This window comes from Phascolarctos cinereus, unplaced genomic scaffold (genome assembly GCF_003287225.1).
Source record: "Phascolarctos cinereus isolate Bilbo 61053 unplaced genomic scaffold, phaCin_HiC Scaffold_5;HRSCAF=322, whole genome shotgun sequence".
NCBI lineage: Eukaryota > Metazoa > Chordata > Mammalia > Diprotodontia > Phascolarctidae > Phascolarctos > Phascolarctos cinereus.
This window is the reverse complement of record NW_027555958.1, coordinates 211,967,532-211,983,943: the sequence shown is the minus strand read 5'-3', so window position 1 is coordinate 211,983,943 and position 16,412 is coordinate 211,967,532. Positions and strand designations below refer to the sequence as shown.

At 36.2% G+C, this 16,412-nt stretch overlaps 1 protein-coding gene across 1 annotated transcript in view; it reads right to left on the bottom strand.

Annotated features, from left to right (window-relative positions):
• The window catches only part of DST (dystonin), a 423,773-nt gene that overhangs the window by 84,793 nt on the left and 322,568 nt on the right, over positions 1 to 16,412 (bottom strand). Inside the window, 6 exon segments of the mRNA XM_078155307.1 lie at positions 2,173 to 2,379; positions 3,383 to 3,624; positions 4,419 to 4,503; positions 6,542 to 6,701; positions 9,772 to 9,938; positions 14,984 to 15,154. Coding sequence (XP_078011433.1) covers positions 2,173 to 2,379; positions 3,383 to 3,624; positions 4,419 to 4,503; positions 6,542 to 6,701; positions 9,772 to 9,938; positions 14,984 to 15,154 — 1,032 coding nt within the window.

The following is a 16,412-nucleotide window of genomic DNA, read 5'->3' as shown; positions in this document are numbered from 1 at the left end:
AGTAAAGGCACAGACAAAATTGCTAAGGGCTAGGAAATTTCAGAAGGGAGAGAGGATGATAATGTAGCTACCAAGTTTGGTAAGTACTTCTTATATGGTAGAGAATGCATTCATACCATCCACTGCTTCTACAAAATGTACAACTTGATCAATTGGTTCCTCTCTTGCCTCTAACCTGGCACCTGAACATCTGGGCACAGAGGCAGCTAGGCGATGCAAAGGAAAAAGCACTACGCCTAGAGTTAGGAAGACCTGAGTTCAAATCCAGACACAACTCTTACTCCTGAGCACTGCTTGCCTCAGCTTCCTCAACACAAACCCTGAACCACAGGAGGGATATTGTGAGGATCAAGTGAGATAATATTTATAAAGCACTTAGCACAGTGCCTGGCACAGAGTAGGCACTACATAAATGCTTACTCCTTTCTTAACTATTCAGAAATCTTATCTTTCAAATTGAAAGTCAATGGGATTTCCAATAATCAATCACAGCCAATATGCTATCAATTCTATATAAAGATAAGACTCAACCATCAGTAGGATACATTTTCAGTTATTTTCTTTTTAAGAGTGGTAATGGATTTTTACCAAACCATCCATACTCTCTTTACATGAGAATCACTGGTAAAATGTCTTCTTTAAGGGTTTCTTTAAGGGTTTAAGAATGTACTGCACAACTTTGATCATAGATTAAGCAAACTCCAAAGCTAATGGACCAATATGATTTCAGACCCACTTAGCCTTGCCCTCACTGATTTGAGCTAATCACCTCTAGCCTACTTACTGTACAAGGAAACATTTCCTTAAAGTGAGTGATACTTTTGTTGCTTTTTATGGAGGTTTTTCACTTCCAGCTCTGCAGAAGAACCTCAGTTTAGTTATTTGTAAAATGAGAGGGTTATCCTAGATGGACTGTAAAGTCTCTTCAAGCTCTAGCACATTAATCAGAAGCAAAATTTTTTAACGTACAAAACATAGAAATTTCATATTTTTCAAAAGCTAAATGAACCTCACAAATAAACAAACTTAATTATCCACAATAACCAGGCATACATAATCAAAATACCCGGAGTATTCAAAGACAACATGGACATAAATTCCTCATGCATGAATGAGATGTCATAAATGTTCTTCACAAAAAAATTTTTTTCAACAGTGCCTTTCTCTGTCATCATATTCATGTGCTCATGACCATAAACCCATTAACATTAAAATGAGATTTGACTCATCCTATTGAAAACTGTAAGTCAATTGTAGAAAGGAAGTTCTATCTCTACAGAATTCATTCAGATTTTCCTTTTTTCCATTTGGCTAGCTCAGCTAAAATATGATTCTAGTGGCTTTGAAAGGAAGCACCCAGCAAATAAAATCTTGAAATGTTAGCAAAAGCTTAGTCGTATACTTTCTGAAAGCTCTCTTCTCTTAAGCACACTGCAATATCATTCTGGCTTCCACACAGAATATTTGTAAGAGTCTGATGACATAACGTAAATATTCACACAGAGTCCAGTAAAAGTTCATCAAAACATTTAAAAATTGCTTATCTTGCTAGGGTCCTGCTCACTGCCTATATTTCTCTCAGGACTATTACCTGGGAGCATCTGAGGACTGTGAAATGCTCACAGATTATCTCTCTAGGTGCCCTACATAATCATTTTCCAGACAAATCAGAAATGATTATAAATTTCCACCTACTCTCCTATCCCCCATAGCCCACCCTGGCAAAAGACCACATCAATACATCAATTTTTATCTTGTTTAGGGACTTCTTTGCAAATTCTGCATGTAAATGAAAGGTTAAATCACATATCCTAATTCAAAATAAGTTTTCTCCAATAGAAATTACATTTGAGAATGAAAAAGCATAAGGTTAACAGTACATAAAGACACACAGTATGGGATTTGAAAAGCTGAGTTGATCTGTCCAGTTTCTGTGTCAGAAAGGATAAACCACTCAACAATGAGACAGATGGCTGCAACAATGTACAGATTAGCTTTGTTAGGGCATTCTGATGTCTGAGTAGCTAAGTCAAATTCTTTTTAAATCCACCCTCCTTTGGTTATTGAAGCATAACAAATGAATGGAAATATTATTAACCAAAACCTTTGTTCAAATAGAAGCTTCAGGGGACACTTTTGTTAATTGCCCAAAGAACATTTTTTTACAGATACCTGCTGGGATCTCAGGATAGCTGCATCGATCTCGTCCACCTTCTGAGCTAAGGTGTCAGTTACTAATCTGTAGCGTTCATTGTCCTCCGTCACCATTTTGTCCAGTCCTTCTCTTGCTCTCCATGGCACCAGTTCCAACAGGGCACTGCTGACTTCATTAAGGGCATCTACTAAGTCTTTGTTGCTCTTGGCTTCTTTTTTCAACTCCTGAAAAGGGAATTTAAGCTAAATATACAAATATTTGGCCTAAATTAACACAGCTTCCACATGTTTCCATTCTATTCTATGAGGCTGAAGAATTTTGTAGGCCAGTTATTTCCTATATCAGTCCCACTTCAGTAACATTAGGTTTTGTTATTGAAAGCTGTGAGAAAATCAGATTTCTTAAGAGGAACTTCTATTGAGTGGTATTTAAATGTATTCCTTCTGTCAGTATAGCATCCCTTAATTCTTCAAAATTCAATAAAAATTCCAAAGTGTCAGTATTTTAACTGAGGAACCCAAAAGAAGTAAACTAACATATTCTTGATATGCTGGAAGGCTATTTCTCCATCAGTCGATCACTGACAAATTAAGAAGAAAACTGGTGCCCAAATTAAGTAACTCTCTGAGATGGCAAGCATTCATTCAATAATCCAATCATCCAAATAAAATCACATTCATGGAAAGAGTAGTGTGCTATGTGTCCACTCTACCAACGTGAGACCACACTTCAGGAATGAAAAAAAAAATCATAGCCAACATCTCTGACAAGTCTGTTTGGTCTAACAGAAGTCTATTTCATTGGGGATATCTTTTAGAATCCCCAAAGGCATTTTTATTAATCTCAGATTAATAGTGTTTTTTAAATACTGGGCATTTCCATAAAAGGAAATGACTCTCTTTACTGAAATCCAGCAGAAAAAAAACAACTGGTAGCCATTTTGAAATCTGTTAGCATGAAACAGCATGTAAAGAATAGCATGTAAGTCTCCTTCTATTTTACTATTAGTAAAAATGATCCCCAAACTTTTAAGTGTACCACATGACTCTAGAAAGAGCTATCCTATTTCTAGCCCTCTGACTGTTTAGACAGTTGGTCTGTTGCCAACTTGTGCATTTTTCTTTCCAGGAGGCATATCATTAACTAAACTAGAAAACTATTATTATTTCATTACAAAGCAAATATGTAAAAGATAACAGAGAGGAAAAACATATGAATTAAACATACTTTTTGTCTTTCTTGTGCTTGGCTTAATTCTTCTCCCTTCAGGGCCTGAGTTTCATATGAAAGTAATTCCACTTCTACTTTGTCAAGCCATGTACAAAGCTCTTCATGGGTGGACTGTAGCTTTCCTGAAAGCTGCAAGGCCTGCTCCAGGGTCTTAGATACATCAGAACTCAACTTAGTTATGTCTTTGTACCTTGCTTTAATGCCTTCCAATTTATCTTGAATTATCAAGACTTCATCACCTAAAAATTCAAATGTATATTACTTCTTGAGAAATAAAATTTTTAAAAATAGGTTCTTCTAAGATCTTCTGGTGTTGATAGAAGTACTGGGCAGTTTTTTTTTCTTTCTTCTGAAGATGTAAATGAACTTGAACCAAATATAATTAAACTCCTTTACGTGCAATATTTTCTTAGAGTATGAATGGCTGATTAAAAATCCAAATGCCAAACCAGTTAAGGACTGATAGGTAGAATAAAAACATTTGAACCAGAAAGAGCCTGAGAGTCAAGGCTAGCTTTCCTATAACCAGCCAATAGTTCTAACACAAGTTTACATTTTATTACAATACTTTCAACTCACTGAGTTACAATTGAGTAATTTTCTTTAGTGGGTTCAGGTACACATCAATAAAAACAATATTCTAACTTTCACTGATCCACTGACTTCACCACAGTATTTGTATTTTAACTGTATCACAACTAAACTTTAAAAAAAATGCCTCTGTGCTATGCTCTTTTCTGGAGCAACTATCTCCACAATAAGAAAAGGAATCCACATCAGTACTGGGCTTCTGTATCCTGAGTAATACACACAGCTTGTCCTGAGAACTGCAGTGAGGTCATGGGAACCAAAGTGATACCATATTCCACAAATCCTTGAATGGTCATCAAAGAATTCACCACAAAAGGGGGCAGGGGTGGTCTGAAGTGGGCCCAGTATCACAAAGCTAATCTTATTTGTTTTTTCTCAAGTCCTTCACTGACCCCTGGAAAAATGGTATCTTCCACTTCCATTGCTTCTTTAAAGTTCTCACCTGTTGCCTGTTTTAGGAGCTCTAAACCATTCTGCAATGCCTGATCAACATTTTGTTTCCTGAGTAGAATGTCCTCTTGTAGAGCCTAAAGACAGGTAAGCAGCATTTTAATTTGGGCAAAAATTTAAATCCAAAGTAAATTTTAGTTTCTCTCAGAGAACTAGAACAATAATTCACACATTTCAAAAGTACAATTCATGATGATGGCTTGTTTTCTCCTTCTTTCATGATCCCCTTTTCACTGGTATGGCTTAATCTACCATAAGCAATACTCTACCCCATAATTTGTTATACTCCCTTTTTATACAACCCTTATCCACTGGAGTGACTAATAACCATGTGCACTGTGTGCACAGACATTATACATAAATATAGGTATCCATATGGAAATATGTTCATAACAATCAGAAAGAAACATAAAATAAAATAACAGAAATAATGGAAACAAAGGAAATTAAATTAATTTAAAAAGAAAAAAAAGAAACCAAAATACCAGAAGTTCAGATTGTTGCTTTGATAGCCCATCAATGTTGTAATCTTGGACTGACAATTTGCTGAGTTTGTCATGAACTTCATTCAGCCAGGTTATCAATTCCACTTCATCTTCGCCAAAAATCTGAGCATTACAAAAGGCCTGCTGGAGTAGCTCAGACCTGCTGTGACTTTTTCCTTGAATCTCAATGTACCAAACTTGAAAGGAGTCTAGTTTTTCCTGCAACACATCTTTATCCTCCCTGGAGCTCAAAATCTTTAAAGACTGGCCAATGCTAAGAGCCTGATGTAAAGTTTTATTGTGATTGATGATGTCATCTTCTAAGGCCTAAGTGAAGTTCAAAAAGAAAAGAAAATAGAGATAACCAAAAAATGGACAAATAAAAATGAAAACAGAAATATAATCAAATAATAAAATGTTTAAAGGAATTTTAAGTTCTGCATAAGACATTTAATAAAAACCAACAAACATTTATTATCTACATTTCTGAAAGGGACTTAATTCCTCTTCTTCCTCAGCTTATGACTTCACAGATCTTACCCCCACTCCTCAAGCTGCCTTCTCCACCTGGAAGTTCCCTCCAGGCTTGGTGGCCCCCTTCTCTCATTGGGGAGTTCCTCACAGAAAATGTCATTTTGAGAACAACCCTAGGCTGAGCATCTTTTATTTATCTCCTAGCTCTGCTTCTCACCCTCCAGACTTTACCACTTTTCCCACTATGCAGGTACCTTGTATCACAATCTGTTTTTTAGCTCGTCTTCCTACATTTGAAAGTAAGCTCTTTAGGACAGGGCTGTCTTCTTTTTGTTTGTATTTATATTCCCAGTGCTTAGCACAGTGCCTGGCACACAGTAAGCCCTTAATAAATGCTTTTTGACTTGAGCAGACTAGGCAATCCAAATACAAAGATGTTTTATAACCCTGCCCTAAAGACATTTACATTCTACTGAGGTATACAAAATATACAAAGGCAAGCAAATATAAGATTAACAGAGGAAGGAAAGAACACTAACAACTAGGGGAATTTAGGGATGGATTCCCAAAGGAGGGTGGCACTTTCTAGGAAAAGGGACAGACTATGTAAAGCCATGGAGGTAGATGTCAATGCTTAGTTCAGTGAACAGCAGGTAAATCAAGCTAGTCTAAATATAAGTGTGTATGAAGGGCAATCATGTGAATTCAGTCTAAAAAAGGTAAGACAGGAGTCAAATTGTGATGGGCTGATTTAAACACCAAGCAGAGGAGTTTGTAGTTTATCCTAGAGACAACAGGGAAGATTTCTGAGTAGAGGAGTGATGAGGTAAAATCTTGCTTTAGGAAGATTCTTTCGGCAGTCGTGTGGAGGATGAATCCACCTGGGGAAAGATGGAGACCCAGGAACTTGCGCAATTACTACTGCAGTAGTCCAAGCTAGAGGTATGAGAATCTCAGCAACGTTTGTGGTCACACGAGCAGAGAGAAAGAGAAAGATTTTAGGATTCTAGAGGACACCAAGGTACAAAGAACAGGACTTGGCAAATAGTGGCACAGATCAATGGTACATCAATCAAATTTATGGGGTTTCCTAGTATCATAAAATCAGAAACTAAGTTGAAAATTTATTCCTTCTACTGTGTGGTTTCTTTCTTACTTTGTGCAGAGCAATCTGTTCCTCAAGTTTAGAAGCTTGCGTTCCTATGGGTTCCCAATTTGTCAGCTTTTTTTCGGTGGTTGTGAGCCACTCCATCAATGGTTCTAATGTTTCATGAAACTGTTGTGCCACCACAGAGATCCCTTCCAACTGACGATTCCTACAAAAATGCCAAGCAAAGTTAAAGTCATGCTTTGATGAAGTGTGGCCTCAGGCTCAGTGTAAATTTTTAATCATGAAAATTCAGTATAAAGGCAATCCAAGTATAAGACAAGTAAGATAGTCTATTCAGGCCTGCCTATCCTGTATGACTCTCGTCAAAAGTATTCTACAGGAATTCACATAAATCTAAAATGAATATTAAATTAAATATTCTAAGAACAAATTTTATCAATCCTTCTGGCCAGCAAATTAAGGGAAAAATACAATTACCTGAATTTCAGTCAAGCTTTACTTGAGCAATAAACTTTTCTTTCAAATGGTTAGAATACTTTTCAACCTTCAGTCAGATACAACACCTCTTTCATTCACTCAGCAACCACTTATTACATATATACTGTGTGTAATTCTTCAAAAAATTACAGAGAATGGCAAATGTTTCCTCTTTTGGGATAAAGACAATTATTTTTAAAACTGACAAAAGTTGACAGTGAGAAAACAGAATAGAAAAAAATCACATTTGGGTTTTTTTAAAGTTGTAAATGTGTATACATGGTCTTTCATCTGAAAAATCAAATGGTCACTGAATTCAGTTTTTAGATAAAATCTTTAGCTTTTTCCCAATTAAAAAAAATCTCACACTGAAAGATGGGATATATTACCTAGATTTAAGACAACCATTTTTATAATGTAGATTCTTATGAGCATTAAAGTATTTTTTGTTTATACTCATAAATTCAGCTTGAGGTTATGTTGTAGCTATAGCTGCTGTTGGAGAATTCATCTATGTCAATTAAAAACACTGTTTCACTGTACCTAAAGTTTTTGCAAAGGCAAGTAATTTCACTGGCCTATAGAGTATGGACAGAAATCCACCTCAGTGGTTCAGTTCACATCCTCCTGAGTATTTCTGCTCGGGACTAATTTGCATCCTGATAATCCTCTTATTATCTCAGGGAATTATATAGGATGCCAGACTATCCCTCTAATGGATCAAAGGCAACTATGAAATATCGACAAGTGACATTAGGAGAACAGGAGGTTAGAAAAATCTAATTAATTTGTTTTTGTTTTAAACATATCAAACAAACCTACAATTGAAAGTAATTTGTTTTGCCAGTACTGAAGACATAAATTTCTCTGTTATATGGCAGAAATAGAACTTCTGCCTAGATCTATATTTTTTTGTTTTCTTCTCCATGTTCCTTCATTTTTGCACATATAAAATGGAAAATGTAACCTCAGCTATCAGATAGTTTGCATTTATATTTATAAAAGCTTATTAGTTTATAATTTCATATATTTGTTAATCGGCATCTAAAAGTTTGATGTATGCTGGGTTAACACAAATCAAAAACTAGAAAGATCTATAACATGACCTAAAAATAACTGTCACCAGATTGGGGAGACATGAGTAAAAATAATATATAATGAAATTTATGAATCACATTTTCAATTTTATGAAACACATAGCTTGGACTTAATTTGCTTGATGAAAAATATACATTGGAGATTTTCATCAGAGAAATAATCCAGAAAGAAAAGAGGTGAATCAAGTCAAATAATGAGAGAAAGGGATGAACTGCCCATATATACACTGCTAGCTGCATAATGTCATGACAACCTGGAGGAAAACACCCCAACCATATTGGGTAGATCCCTGGGCAAGATTTTATAGGATGGCAGAGTGAGGAACCACATAGGGTGGGCAGGCCTGAATGGGTTGTTATCTAGGTCAATAATGGGAGTACTCATATAATGAAATCACAAATTTACTGAACTACAGGAGAAAGGATTATTATCCTATAAAAAGCACCCATGTATTTTTATGTCATATGACCATGAGGAAGGTGTCACAAAGGCAAATAAAAGCATAAAATGGAAATGCAGAGCAATGGAGATATGACCCAGAAGAGACTTTGGTTGACCTAAGTGCCACATCTTTCCATAGTTCTCCTACCTAAGCTAACATTTAACATCACATGATTCAAGATCAGCCATAGATTTCCACTCATATTCCTAGGAATAAGGTCAAGTCACATGCAGATTTGACGTGGATACAGTGAGCAGAGAGGTCTAAAAGAGAAGTTAGAAGTTTAAAGGATGCTTCCATTTTTCACTATTGCAATCACTTTCCCCTTCCTCCTCCACAAATAGTTCGAATGACTTCATCTAAATGGGAGTATTTTCAGTTTTCTGATTGCCTGTGGCTGCCTCTATGACTAAAGTAGAACCTGTTGGGAGTAGAGAGGAAATGTTACATAAAAGAAAAAATGCTGGATTAAGGTCCTAACTCTGATATTCACCAGTTATATGACCTTGGGTTAGCTATTTCACCACTCTAGGCTTCACTTTCCCCATAAGAAAAATGGAGATAATAAGAATATCTATCTTCCCTACAAAAGAGAGATTTGGTGAAGAAAGGATTTTGTATACAGTCCTTTTCTCAACCTTCCAAACCTTCTATCTAGCAGCGGAGGATCATAGCTGTATTCCCATTTCAGGAAAAATGGAGCTCAACACAGATCCCTCACCCTACAAATTCTTGAGGATTTTAGCTCTAGCATTGCTCCCCCTAACTAAATGCCAAGCTAGAGAAGTGGCTTTCATCCTAGAGATCAACTAACTATGGAGGAAGAGAAGGGATTCTTTGACATTTCCAAAGGATTTTTTTAAAAGAATAGAAAGAAAAAGTCTTCTGGAGAAAGCTTCATGTAACCTCCCCAAAATTCTAAGATCAAATCAAGAATATCTCTCACCTCCCTGGACCCCCCTCCCAAAGTTCATCACCCCCAGGAAAGGAGATGGCTTTCTATAGCTTAGAAGACTAGAGCTTTTCTGATGGTTATGAGGCTTCAACATTACCTGAAATAATAAGGAGGAAATATGGAATAATGGGGGGGGGGGGGAAGAATACATTTTGGAGGACTATCATTCCTTAGATTACTGAAAAGAATAAGGTAAATAGATAAAATACTTAAGTATCTAAATAAAAACACAAATCAAAAATGGCATAGTTTTTATTATTAACATCACTATTAACTCAAACATACTAAAATAGTTCCAAATACCTTGTTTCAGCCTTATTAAGCAATGCATCCCATCTACTGTCCAAGAGGCTCAGCTGTTTCAAAATCTTTACTTTATCTGCTGGTTCTGCTGTTGCTGCAATTTTTTCCCCTTCTATCTTGATTCCTTCAATAGTAGGCTTTCGGTCATCCAACAATCTCTGGAGAAGCTTAGGGCAAAGCAATTAAATAACTAAATAACCAGAAAACAACTATCAACACTGTGCTACAGAGATAAAAAGGAAACTATATCCCAAATGATTGTTATTTTTTATCTTATATTTTACAGAGGACAGAGAAAAGGGAAGGAAGAGGGCTATTTTCAAGGCTAACATTATTTTTAATACATTGTAGATAAAAGAATAAAAATTCACGGTTGACTTATATGTTGATAAATTATTTCACTAAACTATTCTCCATTGACTTTTGACTTAAAAAAAGTATAGAGGATTCTATATATGGTTTCTGAATTTTTTGAAAGTGGGGAAAAATCAGAATCTGGCTGTTAAGAAGCTGTAATGTTCTGAATATTAGAAAATTATTATTTTATGCTTGTGATACTGAAATCAAAAATACTTGGTTCTTTTTAACATGATCTCTGACCAGTATCTAGGCTGGTACCATGGAAAAGTGCTGGGTTTGGAGTCATAGGTCCTTTGTTCAAATCTCAGTTCCACCACTTATTAGCTATGTGACCTTGAATAAGTCATTTAACAACCTGTCACCCAGTTCTCTTATCTATAAAAATTAGGAGACTGGACCAAATTACCTCTAAATCCCTGCCATCTTTAAATCCTCTGATTTTTGGGCTAAGCTTCAGCAAAACTCAAATTCTTTGCTAAGTGGCATTCAGGAAACAATAAGTTCTTAACTTATTAAAAAATTAGTAGTGCACCCATTCAACTTAATCTATAACCAGTTCCCACTCTATTTTTTAACAAATTTTCCTTCATTTTAAATCTTATTTTTTCATTTCTTCCATCTTCTAGCACAAATTTGGACGTGGCTCCTCCCAAATGATACTGCATTCCCTGGCACTTTTTCCAGTACTGGCTGAACTTTCTCTCATACTCTCTGAAGCACTAGTCCCAGGGGGCAAATTCAGAAGACTTTCTTGCCACTTCTGGACTCTCCTCTGTTTCCATTACTCAGAAAACTCTCTTCCTTTAGACATTCATTCTCATTCTCATTCTCATTCTCTCTCTCTCTCTCTCTCTCTCTCTCTCTCTCTCTCTCTCTCTCTCTCTCTCTCTCTCTCTCTCTCTCTCTCTCTCTCTCTCTCTCCACAGCCTTGATTGTTGCTATCCAACTACAAGTTTTCCACTTCCATGTTGAAGACCTCTGAATTCCCTTTACTTTCTTTTAGTATTTCATCTCTTCCCTAATTCTATTCTTCATCCTCATCATAACCTCCAATCCCTCCAACCTCGCAGAACTTTCCCATGCTCCACTCTCTTCCCTTTCCAATTTCATTCCCTTGGTGAACTAGTTCAACTTTATCCTCTAACCTTGGATCCCTTGTTCCATTATCCTATTGTTCATCATGCCATGCCAAAACCCAAATAACAATTATCCTCACCTTTCTACCCCTTTATTCCTCTATCTGTGTGCTGCTGAACAGAGCTGGAGTAAGTTACAAAATCACACTGGCTTGTCCACTACAAGTTTGTTATATAAATGTCAATGCAGAAAGGTGATGCTTCTACTCCTTCAAAATTGTCTCTCCATCCCATTCACTACAGTGGTTATTCCAGACATTCTCTTCTTTCCTCTAGCTCCCAAAGTACCCACTCCCCTCTTCTACCAACTCAACTGAGGATCTCTCCTCATATTTCACCAAAAATCCTAAGGCCATTCACCATGAAGTCCCTCTTTTGCCTTTCTTTTCTACTCATATCTCTCTGGCACCATTCCCCATATGGGTCTTTGATGAAGAGATGCCTCTTCTCCTTGTCAAGGCCAACCTCTATCTCATAGAGGTTGACCCTTGCCTTTGATCTTCTTAAGGAGACCTCTCCCATTATCATCCACTCTTTCACATGCATGAATCACTCACTATCTACTGGTCCTTCCTAGCTCCTTCCTATGTGCCCATAAACACATCCAAGGCTCTCCCAGCCCTCTAATGAAAAAAGCCCCCTTTAAAAAAAAAAAGATTAAAAAGATCTTACCATGCCCTCCAAGACATCACCCCATAACTCTTCCCCCTGTAAATTCTTTGTAAGGGCTTCACCTCCTTTCCTCTCATTCTCTTCTAAAACCTATACAATCACATTTCCAACCTCATCATTCCACTGAAACTACTCTCTCTAAAGTTACCAATGAGCTAATAAACAACAGATTTAATTGCTTTTTCTCAATCCTCATCCTTCTTGGCCTATCTGCATTTCATATTGTTGACCGCCTTTTCCTGTACGCCCTCAACTCTAGGCTTTTTTTTTAAACACCATTCTCTTGGCTCTCTTCCTACTTGTCTCACCGGTCCCTATTCTTTTTTGTTAGAATCTTCACCCATGTCTTGCCCACTAAGCATGAGTGTCCCCCAAGTCTCTGTCCTAGGCTTTCTCTTCCCTCTCTGCATGAGTTTCATTGTCATCCCAACATAAATGAGTCACATATCTATATAACCAGCCCTAGTATGTCTTTTGAGCTCTTGCCCCAGATCAACAAATGCCACTGGACTTCCCTCTTTTTAGAATTTCCAACCTGGATCCTACCAGTCCTCTTAAGTCTACTCATACTTTACTCCCCAACCACCCAAATTTATGGTCCAGCCATAATGACCTCCTTGTTGTCCCTCACACAGGATGCTCTATCTCTAGTTCTCCAAGCCTTTGCATTGGCTGTTCCCATACTTGGAATGCTCTCTCTTCTCATCTTTTCATCTTAGAATCTGTACCTTCCTTCAAGACTCATCTCAAAAGCCTCTGTCTCCAAAAGAACCTTCCCTACCTCTTGGCTGCTAGCATCTCCACCTCTAATGTTACCTTCCATCTACTCTATGTGTACGTACCTCATTATTTACCTGTTGTCTCCCCCATTAGAATATAATAAGTTCCTTGAGGGTTGGAGCCACTTTTGCTCTTTCTTTGTACCCTCTAGCATATAGCACAGTCCTTGACATATAGTGTTTAATAATTGCTTGTTGATATAGTAATCAACTGATAGTAGGTTTCTCCCTTCACTAGAGATCTTCAAGAGGAGACATACTTGTCAGGAATATTATAAAGCAGATTCTGATTCAGGAATGACCACTTATCAGCGATAATGTAAAGTACATACCTGTTCAGGTAGCAGTAGATTAGACTAGCTGACCTATGAGGTACCTACTATGTGCCAATTACTATGCTAAATGCTCTACTACTACTACTACCACCAACACTAATAATAGCTAACATTTACATAGTAGCTACTATATGCCAGAGTGTACTATGCTATGTGTTTCACAAATATTACCTCATTTGATCCTCACAACAACCCTGGGAAGTAGGTACAATCATTATTCCCATTTTATAGATGAGGAAACTGAGGTAAACCAAAGTTAAGTGACTTGCTCAAGTCAAACAGCTAAGTATCTAAGGCTATATCTGAACTCAAGTCTTCTTGACTTTATGCCTAGTGCTCTATTCACCGTACTGCCTGCCCCTCCCCAAAAAAAAGGAAGAAAAGAAAGCAAGTCTCTTAAAATGTCACATTATAAAAAGAGGTCAAAATGAGGTAGGAAGGGGAATGCTTATAGCCCCTAGAGAAAATGCATTAAAGGCAATTATCTGGTGGAACTTGTGACCGATGTGGTTCAAGAGGAAGGACTTAGCAAAGTTGAAGAGGTTATACAGATGAATCATGCATACTGTTTTCACGTGCTATGCTTAGGCTAAGACTTGATATTATTTAAATCATGCAAGGGACCTTCAAGGTGAATCCTTATTACAGCTGGTAGGGAACTCAAATTCAAGTAAGTAAAATAAGTGATAATGGTTTAATTAGACAGAAAGAGGTACCCCAATATACCTAGGTCATTCTGTTTCATTAATCTTTGCTACTAAGAGTATTTAGTTGTGATATCTCTCCAAAAGATGAATTCCGAACATACTGGGTTTTTTTTTTAATTAAAATTTCTTTTCACAGAAAGGGATTAGATCAAGTGACTTAAATCCCTGGCCCCATGTAGTAATATATGCTATAGAGAATACTATATCACCAGGCAAAAATTGTGGAAGAGTCCTGAAGGACCAATTACTCTGTTTCTAGAAAATGTGCCTAGCTAATTCAACCCTATTTTAAGGAAGCAATTGCAGCAAGATATTTAATCAAAAGTTGTAAAAATCCTTAGTATATCAAGATCAATTTTTCTGGTGAAGATTCACATATGCCATGATTATAGTACTAATCCCTCAGGAAACTGTGAAACACAGTTATTGCTCATCTTCCCTTAACCCACAAAAATGCTGCATGATATTTGCCTTACTATAAAGCAATGCATCAAAATCTATTTTTCTTTTGAGAATTTTATGATACATTCTGAGAATGGCCGAATCCCAGATTTAAGAGGGTTCCTGTTTTCCCCCCTGCCTGGTTGCTAGTGCTCACTTTCCAAATTATTTTCCATTTATTGCATATATCTGCTATAGCTTACCTGTGAATAAGCCATTTCCAATAAAGAATCAAAGTTCTTTGAGGAAAGACCCTGTTTTATTTTTGCCATATCCCTAGTACCTCACATAATGTTTGGCACAGAGCAGACACTTAATAAATATTTGTTGACTGGTTGATTACACTCTGGGACCAAACAGAAATAAGTCTAATTCCTTTTCCATATATTAGCCCTTCAAATACTTCATAGTTGTGTTCCCTTTAGTTTTTTTCTTTTCTTCTCTAGGCTAAACATTTGTAGTATTTTTCAATTCAATCAATTATCTACAAGCAATTATGAATCACCTATTATGTGCCTGGCATTGTGTTTTGAACTAGGGATACAAAGACAAAAATCAAACACTTCCTGCTCTCAGGGACTTTACATTCTATCAAGGGAAGTAAAAGAAACACAATGTAAAATTGATGAAGGGGCATCTCATCCACATATTAACTATTACATTACTCTAGGTCTCAGACAGAAAACAGTATGCAAATACCAACATAGGGCATACATATTTCAAAATCTACTCTCACTGTTGAAACAGAAAAAGAAAAAGGAAATTAAAAAATGATTACTTACTTTTTGCTCTTGTATCTGAGCCTTCACCACCTTGAACTCAGCAGATGGAGGTTTCTGATTGGCTACAAGATCTTCAGTATCAACTAGCCAACTAAGCAGAGATTCCAGAGCATCTTGGAACCTCCCACAGTGGAGCAGAGCTTCCTGAAGCTGAGCGGCTCGCTCAGCAACCTAAGCAGGGCAAGAGGGTCAATCATGTATTTCTTTATTTTGTGGAAAACACAGGACTTTTCATCTTCTATCACTTTTCACATACTTTTTTTTTCATTTGTCTCTGATTTTTGTTGGTGTTTGAAAGAGGAGCATTTATTTTGGTATGAAAAATCATTTTTCAAGGTTGGTAAACGAAATCTTATAATGTAATACATTTGCAATATTCAAATATCTAACAAAAATTAAGATGTAAAGAAATTAGATATTTAAATTAAGAACTTAGGAATTCTAAATAATTTCATAGTAAGCAAATATTCAGATATTCTAGAGGCACTGAAGAAGAATGATTTTTGTTACATTGTCAGCAATATCACATCTTAATTATCACAAGGAAACATGGATTTCTAAGTAAACAAAAGTCTTAAGAAAACTACAATGTAGCAGCATTATCTTACACGAATAAAATAGTTCTTTTTTTGGAAAGATATCCAATAGGGTTCCCAAGCAACCAGATATCACTAGTCTCTGGCCTTTCCTTCTGAAGCCATTTTATCTCTAAGAGAAAAAATTCACTAATTTGCTTTTATATCTGAAATGGCCACTGAAAATGTTTTATTTTTAATTTAAATCTGTATTTTGAATGTATATATTTAAAATGTATTTATATTTTAAACCTATATTTGAAATATATTTTAAGTTAAAATTTATGTATTTTAATTTTAGATATATTTAAAATCTCATAGTAGATTCTAATTATATTTTTAAAAACTGGTCAGTGCATTTCAGAAAGAAATAATGGGAAGAAAAATTAGACCAATTTTATGATAGTTGCAAGTCCTGGTGAGGATTAAAAGTAGATTGTATAAGCTATTAGAAGAAAATTCCACCTAGAATTAAGTTTTTTGGCATGTCTGTTCTCCAGTGAACTAGCTGCCTCTTTTACACACAGATGTCACTGTACAGAAAGTTTTATTATTGTTGTTTTTCTTATAGCTATGACAGCAGTGTAAATTATCTTAGGGATTTCCAGAGAATAATTTCTAGAATAATATTGGCGACACCTATAACTTGTCAAATAAGGCTTGAATTTGGTGATTTCTTGGGAATAAAAAGAAACAAGTTATATAATTTGATAGTTTATCAGGACTTGGATTACCTAATCCTGAAGCTATTTCATATGTTAATAAACTAAGGAGCCGTGATTTCAATGGTGGGGGAACTTCTTCTGCATATGTAGAGCCCAATGCTCTCAAATTTATAATCCTAGAGAGTTGTC